The sequence below is a fragment of the Bombus pyrosoma genome, linkage group LG3 (assembly GCF_014825855.1).
Source record: "Bombus pyrosoma isolate SC7728 linkage group LG3, ASM1482585v1, whole genome shotgun sequence".
Taxonomy (NCBI): Eukaryota; Metazoa; Arthropoda; class Insecta; order Hymenoptera; family Apidae; genus Bombus; species Bombus pyrosoma.
Genome location: NC_057772.1, coordinates 8,659,400 through 8,683,986, shown reverse-complemented (window position 1 = coordinate 8,683,986; position 24,587 = coordinate 8,659,400). Strand labels below are relative to the sequence as shown.

General features: G+C 34.9%; 2 protein-coding genes across 9 annotated transcripts in view; one reads left to right on the top strand and one right to left on the bottom strand.

Annotated features, from left to right (window-relative positions):
* Positions 1-24,587, bottom strand: part of LOC122566007 (mitoguardin) — a 44,975-nt gene that overhangs the window by 13,941 nt on the left and 6,447 nt on the right. The window contains exon 1 of one of the 5 annotated variants that reach the window (XM_043722671.1): positions 1,039-1,175. The exons of the other annotated variants lie outside the window; for them this stretch is intronic. The gene's annotated coding sequence lies outside the window, so the exon portion shown is untranslated. Of the gene's footprint in view, positions 1-1,038; positions 1,176-24,587 lie in introns of those variants that run through there. 5 annotated transcript variants of the gene reach the window in all.
* The window catches only part of LOC122566008 (protein unzipped), a 34,280-nt gene that overhangs the window by 4,603 nt on the left and 5,090 nt on the right, over positions 1-24,587 (top strand). For 2 of the 4 annotated variants that reach the window (XM_043722678.1, XM_043722675.1), the window contains exons 2-3: positions 22,366-22,564; positions 24,141-24,514. In XM_043722678.1, the coding sequence (XP_043578613.1) occupies positions 22,366-22,564; positions 24,141-24,514 (573 nt within the window). Of the gene's footprint in view, positions 1-4,892; positions 5,149-8,636; positions 8,658-22,365; positions 22,565-24,140; positions 24,515-24,587 lie in introns of those variants that run through there. The other 2 variants (XM_043722676.1, XM_043722674.1) reach the window with 2 other exon arrangements.

Sequence of the window (24,587 nt, the reverse complement as noted above, 5' to 3'; positions counted from 1 at the left end):
TGACACGATTTCATTGACACCGAGTTCATCGCCGGTGTTTATTTATCAAAACGCTGAAACCATCGACAATTATTTCACTGATATCATCTCTCGCCAGCAATTATTACGTTTATCGCCGTATGCTATCATCGAATATGCGTCTGTATCCAAACATTCATTTCCGCGCATAAAAGAATAAAGCGGAAAAGGAAAATGATGAAAGTTATCGTTAACATCTTGTTACTTCAACAGTAACATAAATTATACGCCGCCTCCGATTTTCATAACTTTTTAATACGTTGTCAAAATCATCATTCTGAATTGTGTTGTGGTTTTAATGGGGCGTATGCAAAGTAAATCAAACGCGGAGGAGGGGCTCTGCCCCGTAGAAAATCTAACTTCACCCACGTTCATTTCTATCTAAAATAAAATTTGATTTAGATTAGCTTAAATCCTTTCGCGCTGAGGGATTCAGACCCTGTCCCTTTCTCGCCCACGCTTTTACTTCATAATACACGTAGGTACATAATTCTTTAAATACATGTGCATGTATGTTCACTAACGTTTGTGAGTCACCTTTTCTGTCGAAAAGTCGTAAGAAGCGAGTTCTGTCGAAGTTACAAGAAATATCTGTAGCATAGATTTCAGTAAGAAACAGGAGCGAATTTAGCTAAGGGTGTATAATCAACGATAACATGTGTCTACAAATACAATGATAATTGTCGACGGGAGACAATGTCGAGGAAATGTTTGTCGATAACTTAGCGGTAACCTGTGAAGCAGAATGCTAAAATTGTGCTTCATACTTTTTTCATCGTTATTTCTTCAACCTAGATTTTACTTGGTCCTTAATGGGTTAAGATGTGAATTAGACGAACAGTATGACAGCATGGGTAAAAGATGTGGGCGCGGAGGGGTTAATCGACGTTGTTCATGGATAAAAATAGAGAAAGTTTACGAGAAAGTAGTGTTAATATTGTTAACTTATCCTTGCGTATACGTAAGTAGATAAGCGTTGGAGAGATTGTGGAATAGGAAGAGGGTAAAAGGTGTACGTACCCCCCACTTAGACTTTTGCCTTCGTAAAGTAGAGCGATGAAGGTCACACTGTACGAGCCACGTCAGCTGGAAAGATCCTCCGTATCTCGATAAACTCGAGGTCCAACGCCTAACACTCCGCTCTTCTTCGTGGCAAACACGAAAGTCGCACCGGAAATCCCGTTGGAGTTCCTTCGCTTCTTTCTTCGAGACAAAGTTTAGAATACTAAAGCGAGGTATACATAGAATATCAGCAGGATGGTATACAGATTCATTGGGGTTTGAGGTGGTTGAATTTATCAGTCTGGAAGGTTTTGTATCTTCCTCTTAGAGCAAGTGATTTTATTTATAGTATTTATGGTAAGTGAGTTGAAATGTAAAATATTTATAGCACAGAAAGAATTTTGTTTTGGGAAGACATTTTGTCCAGAGAATACTTTCTTTCTCTCTCTTTTTTTAGAAATATATTTGGTATTTGTTGGAGTTTGTAAGAAGATTGTCAAGAAAGATAACCCTCCTTAATGAATCAGAAATTATTGAATTTTTTGAGGATTTCTGTCTCCTATAATTTCTATCTTCTGGTTACGAGATTTGATTTGACTTCTTCGAAGATTTTACATTTTCTTCTAATATTTCGTAAGATAACGTTTCGGAAACAAACTCCTTCGGCACTTTCTTCTTGAAAAATTAATAAATTAAAAATTACTGAATTTTCGAAAGAATTCAGCGTCCATCAATGCTCTGATCATACGATCCCCAATTCTAAGATATATTGATTGTGAAATTTAATTTGAATCCTTTGAAATTTGTACGTAATATTTAAGAATTCTTTACCAATAGAATCTTCAGCATTCCCATCCCAAAAACCTGAAAATCGCAAATAGCTATGTCTTTGAAAAATCTCTTCATCTCGCAATAATTCCATTATAAAATTGTCTGCTCTTTCTTCTGTGAGTTTCATTGGAATAACGCGAGTTCTCTGATCGGTCGAGGCACATAGTTGAACCCGCTTGAATCCATTGAACGTCATCAAGGTATTAGAGAACATCTCTCGTGGGCGTGCGGAGTGCTTCGTACTCGGTGGAATCAGCTCGAAGTGTGGAACGAGTCGGAATTCGAGTACCTGGAAACGTTGGTACGGTGGAAAGTGGCGTAAGGTCGGCGTGTAAATACGTACAATGCGGCAGTGACGTTGTAATTATTCATAGAGCTGCCGTCTAGCCACGTTCAATCTACCTGACAATTCCACCGCCAACATTATCCTTCGATCGAAGTCGATTTTTAAAAAATCTCCTTCAAGAAACGAGAAACACAGTCGTTGAACGAATGGAAACTTACAACAGACCGTACCGCGACGAATCGTCTAGCGGTTTTGTTTTTAAACGGCCCTACTTACTTCTTAACGTTATATACCTCGCGATGAATCATCGGTCGAGAATCGTGAGATGATTTCGCGTGCAAGTATGAGATGTGTTCTCTGCAAACTGTATGGCGGAGAAAGGAGTAAAGCTTGTCTTTTGACACTAAAACTATATTAATAGACGTAGTTAGATTTGCTATTGTTTGAGTGGTCAAAGTAATTTTTAGAAGAATTTTTCTCCGTTTGTGTTTGCATTTACATTTTGGAATTAGATATTTCTCGTTTTCTCTGTGGTGATGTCCACTTCCGTGTTAGCAATTCATCGGAGTAATTGAAAAAATTCAGTTACCTTATGATTCCTCTTTCTCCTCTTAATTCAAACAATTAAAATAATATACATACATAGGTACGTAGGTATAAATATTTTGTAGATTATGGTGCTAATCATTCTAGTAGGTTCTAATTATTGTCACGTTATGGTTTCTTTTTTTTCGTATAGCTTCGCGTATACGTTTCGTAGGGTGTAAACAGCAGACTTAATTGCCATGATGTGGCTTCTTGGTAGTTTTAGCCTAAACAGTCATCGAGATAGGCTTTTGGTACCTTCGAAAGACCACGTAATTTCATATTCTCTTCAGAATATCATATCATTTTTTAATTCCACAATGTTATTATATAATATTATACAGTTCAATTTTATTAATATTTTGCCATATAGATAAACTGGATCGATGATTACTCGAATGAAGTTTCACCCTTGAATTTTTTCCTTTTATAAGAATTCTTAAAGAATATACGTTTCATTATAAAAAGTTTTAAACATTTGACTGAACGAATGGTTCTATAACACAATAAAGACATTGACAAGTGTCCCAGAATTTTGGAAAGGCTAGAAACGGTAAAAAAAGGTTGAACTTAAACGACCTAGTTAACCTATGGAGTGTAAAGAAATATGTTCTTTCTACGAAGAAATAAATCTGCTGAATATATAGAAATCTATACTGACACTGAAATATGCCTATTCATTTTAAAATTACATTATACATATTTTATTTTAAGAAGAAGATGAGGAAGAAGAAAAGAAGCAAAGTAGATTATTTTATATGTATTTTGTATGTATAGATCGTATCATGTGATGCATGGCATGAAAACTAGTCCGTTAATTGCATTTAGCTAGAAAGAACTTTGCCTTGAAACGGAAAACATCAGAGGCATCACACGAGTTCAAGAAGACAGCGAAACATTGTAAAACAAGATCGTGGAAATCGAGCGTTAAAAACCGGCGTCATCGGTTAGACGAGTTCAAGTAGCGCGATTCCAATCTCTCGGATCGAAATTGAAGTGGAGGATTCGTTGAATTGGATCTGAAGGACCGAGGATTGCCTCTAAAACGGCTTGAATAAACCATCCTGGAATTAAATACAAAGCTTCGTTCATATTCGATTATTCAGACGGATTTACATCAGACACGAGATAAAAGCTAATGGGACTCATTGAATTCAATTGCATCCACCGATTCAGAACACCATAATGGAAAGATATTTAACAACTTCTGACGGAAGGAATATGCCGATTCCAAATACGTAAAGGTAAAACGAATTAAATGGATGAAAAAGAAGAAAGAACAAAAATCTCGCATTTAGGCATTCTATAAGTATAATTTATATTTAATCATAGTATAACTGAAATATTCTGTAAATATGGGACTATTAGATACATAAAAAGAATATCTGAAATTAATCTCTTCTTTTCAAATAAAAGGCGAAGGGCCAATCGAGGACCAATTGCTGACACAGGTAAAGCTATAAGAGAAAAAATTGGACAAAAGCCTGACACATAAATCAGTAATAATTGACGAAAGAAATTTCCATGGTTTAAAAAAGAAAAGCAGTTTATCATAGCGTTACAAGTTCTTCATAAAATTAAAGCTTAAGGCAAACGCAGAATATCAGAAGACTGAGAAGGATTACGCTGACTGAGACAATAGAAGTAACGAACGATAAAACGCGGAAACATTTTTGAGCGTTAAGCGTACATTGAATTTATTGATCGGCTCTGTAGAACTATAGTTTCAAGCGTAATAAAGGGACTAAGAAAAAAGAAGGAAGAAAGGGAAAGATATCAACTAAATGCCTGGAATTCCTTTTGATAATCATTACACAATTAAAAGAACATAATTCAATAATGCAAGTTAATTGAAAAAAAGAAAAGAACTGCAAATGAAATATCATACTGACGAAATGTTGAGCCTTAACGGGTTAAAAATATGATTTTACGTATGACTACTTCCAAACACAGTCCTCTTCCGAGTGACATCAATGTCCACGATGAGAAGAGAGGGGGTCTTGCTAGCCATAAACTGGTGGTTCAATTTTCAATGCACTCACGGGCAATCGAGGGACGGAAATGAGTTTAACAATGACTGCGGAGAGACGATCCGGTTGCATAGGTGCCCTTGACAGTGATAAATAGATACTGCAGCCGGCAGTCGCCTTGTCGACTAGGATATTCATATCTCGCCATTCGTATCAGTTCCTTTTCGGTGATCGGTTTCGTTATATTGCGATCTGTTACCTCGTGATCCAATCATGTTTAAAAGGAATACAAATTCACGTGTTGTCGCTTTTATCACTTAGTACCAGCCAATTTACCGTATTACGGTAATAACTATAAAATCGCGAATAAACGACTGTTTATACGTTCGTTTTATAAACACAGGGTGTCCCAGTAATCATGGTAAAAATGGCAAGGGAGCGATCCTACGTGAAAAGGTCAGTTGGAAATATAGAATAGAACTTCATCATACGTCGCTTCGTTCCTGAGAAAACCAAATTTGAAAACTGATCAAATGCGAGTTTTACAAATAACAGTTTCCCGCTACATCTGTTCAAATTACGTCGTCTCGAAAACGAGGACCTAAATGGACAAATTCTATTCTATGTTTTGTTCATTCATACCCAATCAATCAGTCAAACTCGTGTTATACTAGACAAACGTTCAAATTCGATTTTCTTGAGAACTAAGTCTTTTCGACGAAGAATTTTATTCTACATTTTCGTCTTAATTTTGAACATCGGACCATTCCCTAGTCGGAAGTACTATATTACGTGACATATTAGACACCCTGTAAAAAAATATATAACTATATAGAAATTGAAGGTTTTTGCTGATAATAATAATAATGAAATGCGACGCAGTCGGTTCTGAACGATAAATACCGTTTTTTTTTTCTATGACTTTGGTAATTTTACTGGAAGGACAGATAGATATCGGTACGTAATAGCGAGAGAAATTTCACTAACAGAAATTGGTGATTGTCCGAGAGGATCTTTTTGGGTCAAGGGAACTCTACGATTCACGGAATCGGTATAGTAAATAACTATACCAGAATGACCTTAAGTCGCCAGCATTTTACATCTTGTTCCGCGATGTCGAGTGTCCAATTGTAAGCAATGATAAAATATTCTCGCGTCATTACGCAATTGCAACAGTAAAAAAAAAAGAAAGAAAAAAAAGTTGATTCAGAAGCCACGTTCACATTCGTGCGACCAAAACATTGAGTAAAAAAAACCGGTATTACCGGTGGTATATTTATATAATACGTGTGCTTTATGCTCGTTCAAGTACGACTGTTGTGTTCATTTAAATTGTATATTATTGATTAATTGTTTTGTGCTGGCGGCAAACTTTGTGTTCTTGCGTCTCATAGCAAAGCGACGAACGTTTAAGACGGATGAAATCGAGTGATCGAATAATTTTGAACCTCTGACGAATTTCAAACGATGGAGCCTGACCCATTCGTGGCACGCAATGAATCACGTACCCCTGGAGCGTATTATCGATTGCTCGGTAGCAGGAAGTTCTCATCGGGGTCAATTTTCTTGAATTCGTTCTTGACGTCTTGAGTGACTGTGTAGTTGATTTTTTGTCGAGTATTTTTTAAATAATATCCATATTTCATGATAGTATTACTCTTTGTGACTTTTAACGTTTCTAATGTTGCTTCGTTTATTTTCATTCCATATTATTACTGGATTTAGTTATTATATTATATTATATATTCATCTATTATCAAATATTAGTTGGATTCGTTGGACATATTAATTATATAATTTACGTATATTATCATTATATTATCGTTACTTTGTCATTATATAACGTTATGTACGCGTGGTCATCGAGGGAATAGTTTTTACCGAGTAACATGATAATAGAAAATTGGAGCGTAGTAGTAATTCCACTTATTTATTCCATAATGGAACGATAAGTCACTTTCGTTGAAGATACGAATTTTCAATACAAATATAACGATACGATTGAAAGAAATAAGAGAATTCCAAGGTGGATAAATTACCCACATTCAAAAATGACAAATTACTTTGTCTTTTCCAATAAATTTAATTGAATTAAAGCTTCGAACTAAAAATTCCATCTGGAAGTTCTAGCAAAGCTCCGGACGTCGAAACGACACAAAACCTATTGAATTGTTGATACAAAGTCAAGGACGTTGACACGACTAACTTCGTCAGTATCCTCCCTGATACAAGATTCGCTCAGTACACAATATAGACCAGCTCCGAGGGAAACAAAAGTGACGAACCAGCAAAACAGTGCAGTACAGTTCTTTGTTCCATTGTGTTTGACTGGCGACGAGGCAGGGTGTACCTGAGGTGTCTCCCCGTGACGTTTGCTTTGTGCCCGGGCAGAATTTACTTCTTCGTCATTACCATAGTCTGAAGGGCTTGTCGCGGTTTTTTTCTCTCTCTCGCTTTCTTTCTTTCTACCTTTTTCCTCGCTTTCTGACACAAATAAAAGAATAACCGAGAAGGAGAGACACGTAGAATACTACGCGTGTGTGCACGTGGTTAAGAAGCAAAACCGTAAAGAAGTGTTCTTGACTCTGGCGTGGATTGTCATACGGGGGTGTTATCATGGTAACGCTGATAGCACGACCGTAGAAGGTCGATACCTTCCTCATTTGGTATTCCAAGGCAAGGGCATGCCCTATCTACCATCCTGGCATACCAACTGCGACCCCTGTTTACTCTTTCCGTTTTCGATACTGCACAGCAGGCACAATACGTGCAGGTATATGTATGTCACGATAAAAATAGAAAATTTGAAGAGTTATACGTTCACTGGACGACGCACGTATTTACGTAATGTTTCTGATTCGACTTAGAAATATCTGGTAGTCATTGAACAAACAAGTAATAATACTATTAATATCGTGATAATTGATAAATATCGTATAATGAATATTAGTAGCGTTCTTTCTAAGTAAAATGTCCTGTCTGACATCTTTTCATTATTCAAGGTATTTTGAATTATTCCACGTCCTCGTGTTTTTTACCTCCTACATGATGTCATATCATACAGGTTGCTACGAACCAATGGTTCGATATTTTAAATTGAATGGAGAGACTGCACAAAGGAGCCGACGAAGCTCTTCAGTTCCAATAGTAAAATTTTACGTTTCACTGCTCGCAAGATATACATTGATTTATCGAATCAATGGATGAAATAAACGTGCACGGTGAACATCTTATTGTACGAAAATTAAATTCGGAATATACAATGAAATGAAGATCACGAGAAAGAAATATGACGAGTACAATTTTATTGATTTTCCGATTGTTAACGTTACTATGATCGAATAGGAAAATACTAATTTGACATGAATGAAAATGGAAACAACCTGTCAGCGTAAAACGAATGCCTTTTAAAAATAGTCGATAAAAATGGTCTTTAAAAGTGTCATTATACGTTCAGTTAATAATCCTATTAACTTGCTAAATATATATATTTGCTGAATTAATGCATTAACCGTAACATACATATACATATGTACTTGTAACGTGTGGTTATGCGATGCAGGAAGTGCGTTATCAAACAACGCAACAGCGGTGCAATTGCAATAAGTAGCCCGTTAACGCGGTCGACGTTGGAAAATTTCAGCAATTTTTCTATCAGACACGACAGAACGATTTTCTCACGCGAAGAAATTATTTAATCAACACTGGCGGATTATATAAATTCGAGGGCTGGTCACGCGTTTCATGAACCGGGCCGTTTGTGAACTGTAACATGGCGCGAAATCGAGGCTAAGTTCGTTCGGTGTACGGAACAGACCGGCTAATCTCATGAAGATCAATCTGATTATCATTTTGCTCGAACTTGAGGCCGACTTGGGAAATTGCAGCGATTCGCGACACGCGAACTTGCCTCAAGATGTTGCACGAATCAAAATGATCGCGATCGAGACGGTTAGAAGATGGACGTAAGAATACGAATTTCTTTAAACTAGCATTCATTTCACAATCTTCGTTTTAAACCGCGAATAATTCTGGACGAAACGTTCCTCAATTGTTAATCAGAGTGCGAATGATATCGATTAGCGTAGCGTTAGCTTATAAAATTTATAACATTTTTTCTAGATTTTTATTTCTACGATACTTGCAATAGACGAAAGATTTTGCGAGTCGTCAAAATTAGAAATGTTTGTGTTCGAGTATCGAGACAGTTGCTTTGGAAAACGAAGGTTCACTAACCCCTTCGTTTCTATATCGAGTGTAGCTACGTACCTAAAACTGTAGCATAGAATGTATCATCAAAATCTAATCATAGAACTAGATAAATTTTATTCCATTTGCCAATAAGCCTTACACATTTTTTTTTGCAGAGAAACTTTAATTCTTATTCCAATGATACGCGTCATAAAGTAGAAGATCGAGGAGCAAACATGAGGATATTTCTTTCATCCGTTCTTTATTTGCAACCATTAACTAACTACGCTATCTTACGATTCAGCGGATGAATCATAAAACTGTTTCCTGTATTATCGCAATTGTCATCTATCATCTTTATCGATCATTTCATCGGTACAAATATTAGAACACTTACTAATATAAGGAGTATTTATCAATACTAGTACTTTTCTATATAATCTTGTGATCTGAAGATTTTCAAAGGCTTATAGACTTTACGAATATTTTGTATCTTCTCTCATTTTCTAAAACCACATTCTCGGGCTAGAATCGATTAGATATTTCAAGAGAGTAGTATCATTACAGCATCGAAGGTCGAATTTTAAAGGCTGTTTAAAGATGGACACTTGAAACCTTCGGTATATCGTGAAAGGAGTGTTGATCGATTGCGCATGAAAGGGACCAGTCATCGAGAATTTACATATATGCAGTGATATATAGATTATCGTCCCTCTGCAACAACACAAAATCCGATATGATCAACAGAAGATATTCCGAGTATTCTTCAGCGTACAGCTTCGTTCTGATATTTGTTCAGTTCGATAAAACTGCAAATATTTTGTTTGAGAACGATTAAAACATTCCCACGTGTCAGAGAATTTACCTAGAAATCGTGCAGGTGTTCTCTGAGATCTCTAACACGATTTATTTATCGAAACCACGATATTATATTTCAATAGATTTAATTGGAAAATTGGAAATTTGTAACTTGTAGATTTATCTTGAGATGGAAGTTAGATATCTTCTCGTAAGATTCTCGTACGAGTTTCAAATTATTGTTTTAAATTCAGGCCTGAAGTAGAATACATATCGTATAACCGTTTAAAAAACCTCTAGCTTTTCGTTTTTTTTTTTTTTTTTTTTTTTTTTTTTTTTTTTTTTTTTTTTTTTTGTTAATAACCCTTTAAGCAGTATCAGCATAGAAAAATTAAGTTTCATCAATACACGTTTGCTTTTCTTGATATTTTCTAAAATAAGATACGTAAAGAAGCACATCTTATAATATTTAGTAGATAACATCTCTCTACTTAGGTACTATTTCTGTATACATAACTGTATTCGCAAAATATGAATCGTATTAGTTTAGTATTCGTTCATTCATTATCAGCATAATCATCTTTCTTAGAATAATTTGATTTTGAGATACATAACTCTAGATTAAACAAACACAATTCTGAGACCTATTTTTATCATACTTTAGATCAACTCTGTTTTATAGAATGATTGCACGCTAGACGATCAAGGTTTAAAAACGAATTCCAAAAAATGGTAACATTCCCACGAAACTGTATCCTCGAGAACTGCTTTCGATATAACACGAAATCAAAGAGCGATCCACGGTCATAGAATGGCGGGACTTTCTCTAAAATTACTAGCCTCTTGGAGGATCGAAGGCATTCCGTGGCTAATTCAGCATGAAAGTCAATTATCTAATTTCATCGGTAACGTTTCACCGTGGATGCATCATGGTATATGTATCGCGTGATTTTCCCGTTGAATTTTTTCTCATTTCTGATCCGTATCATCGAGAGAAAGGTTTCTTAAATTGGAGTAGGATCGGATGATCGAATGAGATTTTATTGACAAGGAATGTTATCCCATTTACCACGAAATTCGAAAGGATGCACAACGTTCATTTCGAAGATGTTAAGAAAAGGGTGACTGATAATTAGGGACTCAACTTTTATGAGAAACGATCAACAAGTTGTTTCGAATGGGAAGTTTTGTAGCTTTTTCTATTAAAATAACTTGTGATTCTCCATAAGGAAAGATACAGTGAGTAAACAGAAGTATAATTCTCAAATCAATTCTCAATAGCTGTGTTTAACATCTTTGCTCTTTCAACTCATAGTAAGAAATCTGTCGAATGGTGTTTCTTGCGAGGTATGATTAGGATAATTGAGAAGATGTTTTGAGTTGTTTGGTCAAGACAGGAATAATGCTTCGCGCTGGAAAGGTCAAAGACCTCTTTAGCTATAGTTCCAAGAGGAGATTATATCTCTTCGGCTTGTTACACCTTTAGAAAGTTGCGTCTAGTGGACGAAAAACTGTGCAGTAGATGAAGTTGCGCTCCTCTCGAATAATAGTCCGAGTAAAATATTTGTGTTTGTTCCTACATTACCAGCGATAAACTTCAGCCATTCGTTATATTTATTAAAAAAACTCTAACGAATTTTACTCATAATATATAAATATTTTAGTATGATATAATATTTATGTTACAACACACATAATAATGCAAACGTAATAACAGATCTATGATGGAGTAATTAGAAAGTGTGTAAGAGCGATGAAAAGCTCGCAGAAGAATTTCATTTATGGAGATTAGAAATTTAATTTGACTAACAGTGTATATTATAACGAAGAGAAATATTGAAAGGAAGAATTTAATTGGAACTGAGGAAAACTTTTCTAAATAATAAAGAAAAATTATTTGTATAAAACGATAGTACTACATATTCTCAAATTACTTTTTCACGTAACGAGATAACCTGAAGTTACTTCTTCGTATAATTGTTGTTACAATAAGAGAAACTACTCCAGACGTTCTAACGTATCCTGTAGCTGATTACATAACGAGAGAATTTGTCATAACATCGTTTCTACCGATCAGCAATCGAGAGTTAATTCTTTAAAAATAGAATCATCTCGAATAAGAGCTACTTAACGTTGTATAAACGTAACGAATACGACTATTACTATAGTTACGCTGCGTTTGCAAGAGACGTTATTATACTCCGCACGCGCCTCGACATTCTTTAAAGATCCTTTAGACCTAAAAGTAAACGTCCTTAATCGTTTAACTACACTTGACATTACATAAATCTAATAGATAGTTTGGATTCAGCCTGGTGGCCTTGGAATAGGACTTGGCTTACAAATTGTATCAACTTTTCAATATTGTACGTAATAGCTACCACAGATATCTACGTATAAATTTAATACAAAGTTAATAAAAATTTATAAAACACATTTCTTTACAGAAACGTCGAAGATAGCAAACGTTAAAGAATACATCTATCCGTATATCTGCACTAATGGCATTGTTAAATTTGATCGAACCTTTTAATTATTTCCAAATTTTCTAAATTTTATAATTCATTTTATGCTTGCAACAGTGATAAAATTGCAGTGGAGAACCCCCCGAAACGTCCGTTACATAAATATCGTAACCAGCCAAGCATAATATATGACGTACCTAACGACATATACTCGCCATCGTATCATCACGAATACCTTGAATTTCGTGCAAGTCCGCAGAGATAATCACAATCCTCCCGCTGTGTCGTCTCCGTTTCTCGTCTCCAGGCGTTTGTATACCTTCTCTGGTACGTGGAACGATCTCAATTAAATAAACTCAATGCTAGCGTAGTCTCCTTGTTCATATAAAAGTTCCGCACAGTTAAGGTCAGTAGGTCGGCGTCGTATCAAATGAAATATATGAATCCAGTCTGACCGAATTGCACGAAGGACGAAGTCGGCGGTTAATAATGCATGCGGCATACATAGTTTCTGTCTTTCCTTCCCTTTAGCCTGTAAATCTTGTCAATCGTCCACCTTGACGAGGCCATCATCATCCGTGACTAGGGTGCATAGATTTCCCCTCTTTCTCTGTGCTTTCTGTTTTATTACGTTTGTTTGCTTCGCGGCTTTTCCCTTTGATGTGCCATCGATTGATATCGAATCGCGTCACCGCAACCAATCTATCTCGATGAAAGCCGCAGCCAGAGAGAACTAATTTTTTTCCTTTTTTTATTTTTTGCTTTTGCTTTTGGTGACACTCGTTGTCAGTTTTCATGGTCACTCTCGAGGAAATTGAATCTTTAAAGGTTGAAGGGCTACTGAGCGTTTTTGGTGATCAAAAGAATAATGGATGAAACGAAGTGTTTTTTTCTTTTAATTTTCGATAAAACGGGTCACTTTGAGTGATTTTGTCGGTTAACAGCGAAATATCAGCTTTTAGCAGAATTTTGATCATCGTCCAATCGAAAATTGTTAAGTTGTGTAAAATAATCAATTTACAGATTTTCTAATCTAGTAATTCGTGAATCAGCGTTTATTTAATAAATATTGATCGTATAATGCAGACAATCCTGTTTCATATAATAATTTAAGACAATATTGTGAAAATTAAATAATTCCTCCATTTCTTCAGTTTATCGTGGAGAATTATGTCTAAGGATCATCAGTGATTATTCATTCATAAGAAAAATAACGAATGATTAACTGATCACGAAAATTCATATTTAGCAATTATTCCTTCGTAAGAAAAGCAACGATTGCCGATTTATGGATGATTTATGTCTACAAATTCTTGAGTCATCTTTTACAATATATAAAACTTAAACGATACCAAATAAGTAAAAAATCAAATTTTGTATAATTCAAGAAAAGAAGCCAGTTTCCATTTAATAATCTATTTATCGTATCATTTTGATTTTTCATTGTTCATCGGTTTGAGTGACTTCATCACATGTCTGCATTCGTGTATCTTCTTTTTAAAAAGTCGCGAAAATCTTCACTCTTCGCTAACTAAAGAACAATTTCGCCCGGCCTATGTCCATTTCCTCGAAACCGTAGTTATTCCGAATGGTTGAACGTTCCAAACGATTTCGAAAGGAAACGCGGTGATTAAATCGCCAATTTGCGCTCCCTCGACGTGAATCGCGCGGAAGCCGGAAAATGATGTAACTGGGATTCCAGTACGGTCGTGATCTGTATGAAAAAACGATTCGACATTGTGAACGAGGAATGCGACACGAAAAAGGGAAAAATGAAGGAAACGAGTTAAAAGATAGGTCACAGAGAGATCATAAAGATTCTCGAGTCGTAATAATGCGTACACGTAATCAAGTTACATTACCATCCATAAGTATCTGAGCATCTGGTGCAATTTAATCGAAAGGTTAATATTTCTATTACATTTCCAACTTATGATAGAATAACGTTTCTTTGCTATTAATTTTTTACCTCCTCTCGCAGCTGGGATTAAATGAAACTGGAATAAGGGATATAGCTGCATCATTCAAGAATTCTATATTTATCTTTAATGAATCGTTGACACTTCATGAAATCAAGATAAATATTATTATTAGTGCGTCTAGATACAAATACTCTCGATAATCCAATATGTGTATCGATCGTGACTTAGCCGTTTTTATTCTATCCAATTATCGCGCATTCCATTAAATAAACGCTGATTCAAGAATTAGTAAATCAGTAAATCCATAAATTTAATAATCTCCATCTACCTTCGATCGTTACTTTTTTATTTATACTAATTCGCATTAACTACTATCTTTACAGCAGTTTTAATATCTTCTAACTGCGTGTGTATGTTGCTTCGGATAACAAATCAGGGACAACAGTTAGATCGAAGGTTTCCATTCGAAAGAAGTGTAGTTTGTATATTCTCATATCTTTATCTTATACGTTTAACTTAGCAACGTTCGTCGTATTTATGAACAGTAGCGTGCATGAAACGAAGACAGATGAAATCCATCCGTCTCATGAATAGGAATTTCCATCGGTTTCCAACAGAAGGGTAAAAAAAAAGTATCGGCAAAACCAACAAGGCTGAAGCTCTTTAAACTCGTGTCCGAGACATTATCGACGTGACGCTTCGCATATCGGTGAAACCGGTTGCAAGGTAACGTTCAACAACTTGTTGACAGGCCACCTACTACGTGCACACCACCTCTTTATCCTATTATTTTCGGTCGAACGATGATAAACTCGTTTAACACGGTACCTGGGACCTCCAAATGTCAGGATCAAGTGTCTCGTACTTTTTGACTCCATCTATTCATCTTTCACACAAGGAATTTACCTTTGAGAAATCTTTTTCGTAACTCTGTTTCTAATATCATTAAATGTTTGTACAGTGTCCTAGTTTTATGAATATGATACCACGAACGACTAGAAAAATTACTTTATTCATCAAACGAACAGGGAAATCTGCATTATAATTCGTTGAATATAATGACATCCTTGAAGATTCTACACGCATAGCGTGCAATTTTGTCACGTGTCTTCGTATCGCTAAATATCCATAATTTTCACGTACATTCTTAGAATAGGTCAGCAACTGCAACGGATGCTCTAACGTAAATGTGCAATCTCTTCGATTGGCTCTTCGATTATTTAACATCCACGTTGTATCTGCACATACTCTGTTTATCACCTCCTGCGTCTTCAAATACCTGATCAAACGTATATCTTTCAATGTTCGAAGTTTGAATCTGTTTGGATATTTGTAATACGCGATAAAGATTCTGCTAGGACTATTCTTCTCGCTTTTACTTTGCTGCTAAATATCTTTCGGTATCTAAAGTACTGTAATCCAATATCTTTTTGACTGGTTTAGATACTTCGGGTATTTTGGAGAGACAGATACCTCTAGTAATAATTCTCCAATCTTTTCAGGCATCCCATTAACAGATCGTGGATGTTTTTGCGTTCATAAAACATTTAAATGCAGGGAACTGTACAAAGTGCAACACTGCGCATGATATGCAAAAATATGTAAAATATTTAAATACAAAATAAATACCTATCTATACGTTCTAGTTATATTATAAAGCATAAATTTGCATAAATATCTGCTGTCTATTCAACCGATACTTTCAGAGATCGCCTCTTATATGTATTTTTCGGGGATTCTCATTCCTCATGGGAATACCCTATTCGATTACGGCAACATTTTTCCAGTATTTCCCTTACTTTGCAGTTTTCTAAACTAAAGGTTTATCTTCGAGATATCGCTCGTTGCATCCAATGCTGGTTCATCTTCTATTAAATCGCATTTATGTAGGACGTACCTCCATTTCGAAACATAAATGAAGATGTAGCTAGAGATTCGACAGGAGATACCTCGTTTTCGAGGCTAATTAAATCGCGAGCGGACTGGTCGTTCGATAAAACGGCTCGGTTGATCGAGCAACTGGAAATAGAACGTCGGAAAATTCTCACAACTGATCCATAATGTATCGAAACCTAAGAATTCAAGCTAAGAACCACTCTGATCTAAGTTTACACACCTGTATCGGTAAATTTACCTGAATAGAAAGAGACTTGATGGAATTAATTAATGCTTTCTGTCGAATCTTTCTCGGGTCATGAGAAAATTGTCGTTTCCGTTGTAATTACACTTATATGTACAGGATGTGTATAATTCAGATATAAAATACAGGATGCAAAATATATGTATATATATAAAATACCTAAGACATAGCATTCCTTATGGTATAGATTTAACGAGTGATACTTTGGATTGCATCTCTTGAATCAGAAAAATATGAATTTACATAAATATTCACAATCTAGTTATAAGAAACGCGCAGTTTTATATTATTGTACGTTTTTGTAGAGGTGACACAACGCACAAAAACGTACGATGAATTTTACTAAAACCAAATATATATTTACCGTTTACTCGATTAGTAACTTGTTAAAATACAAAAAAAAAGAATGTAATTTTAATATAGAAAATAATTAATCCTTCAAGTGAAATACGAAAAAGAACACAATTTTACTATTTTTTATCCGTAATAAATTACGATGATCTAAACGGATTTTCCAAGTCTATCGCGATTTTCATGTTTCAATGAACGTACCACGAACGTTTCCATACTGATAACTACTATCTTCTTTAGATCATGTGAAAACAGTTATCGTTCGAGACGAGTTGAACGATCTATAATCTATAACGAGATAATATTCGATATATATAAAAATAAAATTCACCGATTTGTTGTTAAATATACGATTGTCTCTCAAGTATCGATTTTCCACCTCTGATCGAGCATTTTGTAATATTATATTTGAAATTCAATAATAATTATTATTATAGTAATATTGTAATAATCTTAGTATCGTCGTATTATATTTGGAATTTAAAAATACAATTCAAAAACAGGAACGTACAGAATTCGGTATAAAGAAATAATTTCGTATGAATTTAATCTCCACGTGTTATGTGTGAAACAAGTTCACGTGTAAATTATTCAATAATAATTGAAGCGTTAAAGAGCAAATGAATCGCGAACTGGCCGATTGAATACGTTCAGTTTGCAGGGAAAACGTTCCCTTTCGAGTGGAAGAGAGGTATCCTCGTTTCGGTTTTAGATACAACAGGGGATTTTATTGCCAGTCGTTCAACGTGCTCGACCGACCATCACCGTGTCTAGCACAGAACGCACAATGCACGGTATCTCCGCTGGATCGAAGCTCTTTTTCAATCGTTCGATCGCGACTCGAACAATACCGATACATCCGTGCAAATCGTACAGCAGGACGGAAACGTTTTGTTGAACTACGAGTAAGTACGAACCATACATGATCCACGGAGGTTTGAATTTTATTACGTTTTTCACAATTAGGTGGATGGTAAGGTGACACAATTGAAATCAATCTGGAAGAATTAATGAAATTTGAAGGACAAAAGATTGAACCTAATTATCGAATAATGAAACTGCAGATCTCTTCTATGGGATTGCTTTTAATTATTGTGCTTTGCTTTAAAAAGAATGAAAGGAATCTTCTTAGAATTGGTTACATTAAATCGATTTTTATATAAAAGAAACAACATAAAATTTAGATAATTAGTTGGTAGAAAAATTAATTAAGCAATAATAAGGTCATTATTAGAGTCGTCTGTAATTTAATCGATAGTAATAAGTAGTTGCAATTGATTACTTTGCTAGTCTCCAGACTAACAAAGTATAGAGGAGGATACATAAAATTTATTGTTCCGAAGAAATTCGAAATATTTTTCCAGCCGGTCTAAACTAGAATTTGGCGATAATAGAAGTACTTAAAAAGGTCGGCAAGATAAAAGACAAATCATTGATTTTTGGGATAGCTCCAAATTGTAGGGAGACCGTTCTATAATCCACTTTGGCGAACGAAAGAGATTAGGGTTCACAAAGAGAGGTGGACGCTCTTTGTTTTGTTGCGCAAAAACCTGAATCTAAAGCGTGACGTTGTAGCTAGGGGAACAAAAGAGCATCTGTGTTTTTCGTTCCATGCGATTCTGAATCGCGACCAGCATCAATTTCATTTAAGAAATTGAACTCTGGAAATTATGCAATTCGGTTAAGTATTCAACATTGACACATTAGATCTAAAAATGCTTATCCCAACAACTAGTGATTACACGGAGAATAAAGATTTAGCTAGAATTTTTCTAATACTCGGCTATTTCTTCCTCCATTAAATAATATTTAGTACATAATTAATTTTTTTACGATAATAATTCTCTTAATGTTAAAGCCCGTAATTAAGTAACTTCGTAAAATTTCCATTTCAATTGGTTACAAATATAAAATATAGAATTGACGAAATAAAATGGCGAAATACTGCAAAATGAATTACCATACCCGCAAACTGTTACGATCATCTATGACCTATGCGATCCACGAAAACCAGTTCAACTAATATTTCAATGTTTCAAAACGAACGATCTAGAAATTTTAATAATTCCAGAAATTAGTTTTCCCTAAGGAATTCGCTTGCTTAACATTTAATTAGTCCTGTATAAATAAATAGATAGAACCTCCGGCAAACCTCGTAATCATGCTCGAATAGTTTTCCTTCGTTGCATTAAATCGTCCATAACGATGTAATATTAAATAAATGTTTGAAAAAATCCCAGCGACGTTTACACTTACGCGTACATCGTGCGTTCACGGATAGATTTTAGTAGGCAGCCAAGCGAAATCTTGAAACGAAAGAGTAAGAATCGAATGCAGTGGGGCACGGGCGTTATAAAATAAGTGTATTATCACGTAAACGGATATGCCACGGAACCGTTACGATAACTTGTATATCGAAGATATATGTATATACCGAGCACACCTTGAAAGGTAACTAGTGCGTTCGTGTTTCCCTCCAGACGAACATCTTTACGAGCATGTATCGTTTTTATCCCCTTTTTTCTCCATATTATATATTTTATGAACCCCACTAATGATGGTAAAATTGCGGCTTCCGTTACGACATTGAGATCTTTGAAAACGCATATAAAATATATATATATATGGATCCTTGTATATATATAATCTTTATTTTCGCTTGCCTTTTGGCTTTCCGGTGATCTCACATTGTACAAATATACACATGAGTATAGTAATAATCCAACAGTAATAATAACTGTGCTTAAAATTTAAGGTCTGTGACTGGATAACAAACTAGCTGAATCTAACTTTATGATATAACACTTTGTATCACCTCTTCGTGTATAAAGAAGTTATAGGAACAGTATTGAATGGCTGATAAAGCTTATAAAGTTTACTGAGCAATTAATCGAGAGAAGCTGTGACCTTTTTACGATGTAAGGAGACACTTTTTTTTTTATTGTGTTTACGCAATATCCAATATTAGTGGTCATTCAATTTTTTTTATTTTTTAAGGAGAATTAATTAATTTATTATTTTTTGGACAGAGTTAATCAACGGGAGTTATCCCGTGTATAACAAATAAATAAGTAAATTTGACTTTAATATTCTCGATACATTAAAAAGTTGACTTTTCTAACTACATATTTAGACAATGTTTATTCGATAATTTTGAAAATGTTGAAAAAGTTATCAGGTAAAATTAGATAAAATTGCAGCAGGAAATTTAGATTTCTATCTCGGGGCGATTGTACAAGCTTTTCCGACTTTCGACATCTGATTTTCTCTAGTTCAATCTCTTTTGATACTTGATAGTTACAGATATATAATTCTCGACCTACTTGAAGCAACATGGAAAAATCAATCGTTCTAAATTTTAATTTTGTAACTGGTCCGACAATAATTCCTTTTTTATATAGATCCATAGATGCGCGGAAAATAAAAATATTCAATGTATCTTCGTATGACTATGTAAACGAAAATAAAATTTTTACTGGTTATGAATTATTCCATCATTCGTCCAAAGAAATACGCAGAATCTAAGTCCAATTCTATTTTTTCTACAATTAAATATTCCTCTTATTATTACTCTTATTTTTTATTTTCATTAGAAGCTTAGGTAATAAGCTGGTTACAAATATAAGTAAGAGAGTAATAGTATTACAAAAGTGTATAAGTAAATATACAGAGTGTGTCAATTTTTTATAGCTATACATTGCCAGTATATTCTACAGCTCACAGTATAAACATTTTCTTATTAACGCAAGATTAGCAGCGACAAAAAGTTAAATTTTTTACTCTTTGAAGTTCTCGTTTATTACTGTTTCAAGTTGGCGTCGTAGAAGTATTACGATACCAATCTGGCTACTATTACTGCTAGATGTAAATATTCCTGATCTATTTGTACCGTAGTACTTTGTACCATAGTAACGCGCGTCCGTTACCGTTCATTTCGTATGTCATTTCCTTGTGATAACACTTTAACAATGCTTTCAGTGACATGCATATGTTTATATGACATTTTTTTCTTGTCTTGACAACATTTGGTTGGAAAGAACACCTGGTATTAGTAACAATATTTCTTCGATTCAATGTTGGTTCGTACTATCCTTCTGCAATTAAATATTCTACTGTAAACTCTTAATTTCCTTTTCGAAACCTGTCTCTTTTAATAAATCTTAATCTGTTGCTATTTTATTAAAAATATTTAATATATATATATATATATATATATATATATATATATATATATTAATCTAGATATTGCTATCTCTATAAATTTAAATGCTTCTTGACTTCTTGAAGCTTCTCAAGTTCCATTTCGATAATCTTAATTTTCGAAAGTATCGAAAATTAACATCTATTTATATTTTTCTACAATAATTTTATTTCCGCAAATCCTTGACTTCCTTTCAAAGTTCCATGAATTCAATATTCAATTAATTCTCTCACTACACATACGGTACGTGCTAATTTTATGAACGAACCGTCAGATCTGAGAAATAATTTCTCCGCCGAGAATTTCCTGAAACAAAATAAACAAGGGGAAGGATCGAACGGAAAAAAAAGAAAAAAAAAAAAGAATCGGCCATGAACACGATATAGTAGCGAGAAATTGTTTTGGCGCGATCGCGGGTTCTCTCCCGCAGTATTCGCGCGTTCGTTTCGTTTCCTTGCCACTAACTGAAGCGAATACACACGAGGCGAGGTAGGAGATCCAGTTATACGCGGGCTGTGTTAAAGATACGCTCTGTAAGCAGAAACATAATCGCAAAGAGGCGAGGTATTACTGTTACAAAAGTTAAGGTCGCTATAAAACACGGCAGAACGAACGTTACGTAACATCGTATTTAGAAACTGGAAACCTCGTAGATTTTCAAAAGAACACCATCGTTTTATCGTTATTTCTATTAAAAAAAAATTATATCTACCTTTAAAAAAAAGGAAAAAGATTCGTAGATTACTTTCATGACAAATATCGTATCCGATATTTTGTGAAATTAATAAAATTGATCATTTATAAGATTCCTTATAATTTGTAAGATGAACGAATATAAGATATTCTACCTTTGAAGCAACATAAAAATCAGAAAATTATACTCTACAATATTATTCAAAAATTCACCGTACCTTATAACTTTTAAACAAGCTTCTTTATACGTACACAAATGCTTATTAAAGATATTCCCTTTGCGTATAAACCAACCATTAAGCGAATACAATAAGAGTCTTATTTACCTAGAAATAAAAAACCAGAATTTTCCTCTAAACCTTCTAACACCGATGACTTTCAAAAGAATCTAAATAAGAGTCAATTATACCGCAACGTCACCCTGTGAAAATATTCACAAAGAAAGTTCACAGTTTCGATCCATTAGCAATATAAACCCATTAAAAAGTTAGTAACGCACACGATGTTAAATCTGTTGATATTTTTCCTTTCGCGGTGCAAACTGCGCCTTGGTATCTCGGGTTACCTCTGAATTAGCTTGCTATATCGTAATAACGATCTCGTTAGAGCTCGTCTCCTCCGTTTACTACATGTTCAAACCTCCCTATATTAAATTCGAATACAATATTAGCCTGTGCACGTGCACTTTTCCAAGCGTTTCCTACGCATTTTTCTCTCCTTTTTCCTTTCTTTTCCTTTTTCATTACACGCGATGAAGAAACATAGATTAAACACTTCGTAGATTAAATTCGAATCCGACGTTAGACCTTGCACGTGAATTTTCCAAGCGTTTCACGAGTGTATTTCTCTCTTTTCTCTTCTTATTACTTTTTCTTTTTCAACACAGGAAATGATAAAACAATAAAATTTCAGATGTCTTTGCAAAGAGTTTACCTCGCTGTTGGACTGTTCGGTGTTCTGTTATTGCTGACGAATGCAGACAACAGCGTGCACATTCTGTCAAAGTATCAGCAATTGGTCACCTCGACCGCTCTGAACTGGCTTCCCCGTGCTTACTACGATTCATCCAAGGAAATAGTCATCGGCGGTTTTGCGATCGAAGAATCGGAAGGTACGTGAAACCAGGCGAGAGAACTCAATGAAATATGGTCCTTTCTCTGGCAAGGTCGACCAGAAATTTTACGTTGAACGAAACTCGAATTCTATTCCCCAATCATCTTCGTCGCTTTCTCTTTTTTAATTTAGTCTCGCTATGCCACGCGTTGGAATACTTAAATGCACGGGACAGAAATTAATTTTTGGACCTTTTTCTTCGCCAGAAACAAACCAAGTTTAATGAGATGCATGATTTAAATTTCAAAACTTCTAACACACTTCTCTTTCTATTCGTCCCTTTTGCTTTTCTTTCACTGTCGATGAAAATATTTTTATGCCGATTTCGAATTACATCACTTCAATTACAACCTATCGTCATGTACGTACAAAATGTTACAATGTTAAATTCTTGTGTTGATTTGAAACGAACTGAGACGATTTTAATTGTTATGTATGATGCAATGAGATGCAGCGTATGTTAACTTTTATCCATTCTTTTCAGATAATTCTTCCTCAATTAAGTACACATAATGAAATGACTAACGTATCCATCACCTATGATTCCACCCAAATTAATTTAAAAAACGAATATTTACAATTTACGTCACATCTTTCTTAATTGAGTGGTCTCTCCTCAGAAAACGTCTAAGCAAACATAAAACACCATCTAGCTTAATCATCCCCAGGCATCTAATGAGGCTATTGTACACCAGAGCAACGCATCACTCATACTCGGAAACCGAGGCCAGTTATATTCTCGTGTTAATTTCCCGTCGCCGCTAATTGTCGCTAAGCATCGTCTCGACATCATCTTCAAAAGGCTCATGAATGAACTTTTCTCGCCTACGTACCTGGCGCAGACGGTTTATCCCTTAACAATACAAATATACAATTGTCTGCACTCACATTTTCATCTCCTCGTCTACCCTGGCTAGTTTGGCCTACCCTCTACTACCCTGTCTGTTTATGCGCGATTAGAATAAACGCTCATGAAAGTACTTGACACTCATCATAGAAAATTTTTATGTATACATAATACAGCACATATTATGAAGCATTTTGAAATACCATTAGCACTGTAATGATGGTTTAAATAATCTGTAAATAAGATTTCGTTTGCTTTTTAACATGTTACTTACATCTATATTGCAATGTTTCCAATATAATTTTTGTAGCTTGTATACTAAGTTTTATATAAAAATACAAAATATTTTAGATTATGAAAAAGTATTTTTTTGAAAATGATTATTAGTAGTATTTCACAATTATACTAAATACAAGATATAAACAAGTTAAATGTAAAATATTTTACACGATGATACTATAAATTGTTTATTAAATACATTGCTCTCTCCAGATCTTTTTCGTTATACTGATTTAAAAAACAAGACTAAAGCCAGTAATCAAAATTAAGAAAAGTACCTAAACCGCGTAATTGCCCGTATGAGCACGTTCGCCCCTTTAAATATATGTTCCAAAAACAGATTCTTACGAGTGTCGGGATACTTTCGTCAGCTACTGTACCATATCGTAGACATATTCTATATTCATTATATTCATTATTTTTTTTATGTTCATTTTTTTTCTCGCAGACAACTCGTTCAACAATCAAGCGGAGAAATCGGAGAGAAGAAGGCCCTTGTACGTATGCAGAGTACTGCACACGGCCGTCTGGGTGGCTGGTAGTCAGAAGGGTGACGATCAACGATGCACAGTGACGATTCACGGTAACGTGCAGTCGTACGACAAATACGACCTGTTAGAAAATGTGGACAGTGCAGCCCGCGTCAACTGGGAGCACTGGGACAAATACAAGAACACACCGGTTGGTGCCGTGGCTATGGAGAAGATGTTCATTGCGCGTCATCCCGCGAAAACTGACAAAAATGCGTCATCGCCGAGATACACCCATTATATCGGCACCTTGAATAAACGTATTCTTGGAAGTATCAGCTACGTCAAAGACGTAAGTAATTGCTCCGCGATTTACACTGAAAGAGCGGGGTGGGATCTACAGGGTGTTAATTCTCTCCCTTGGA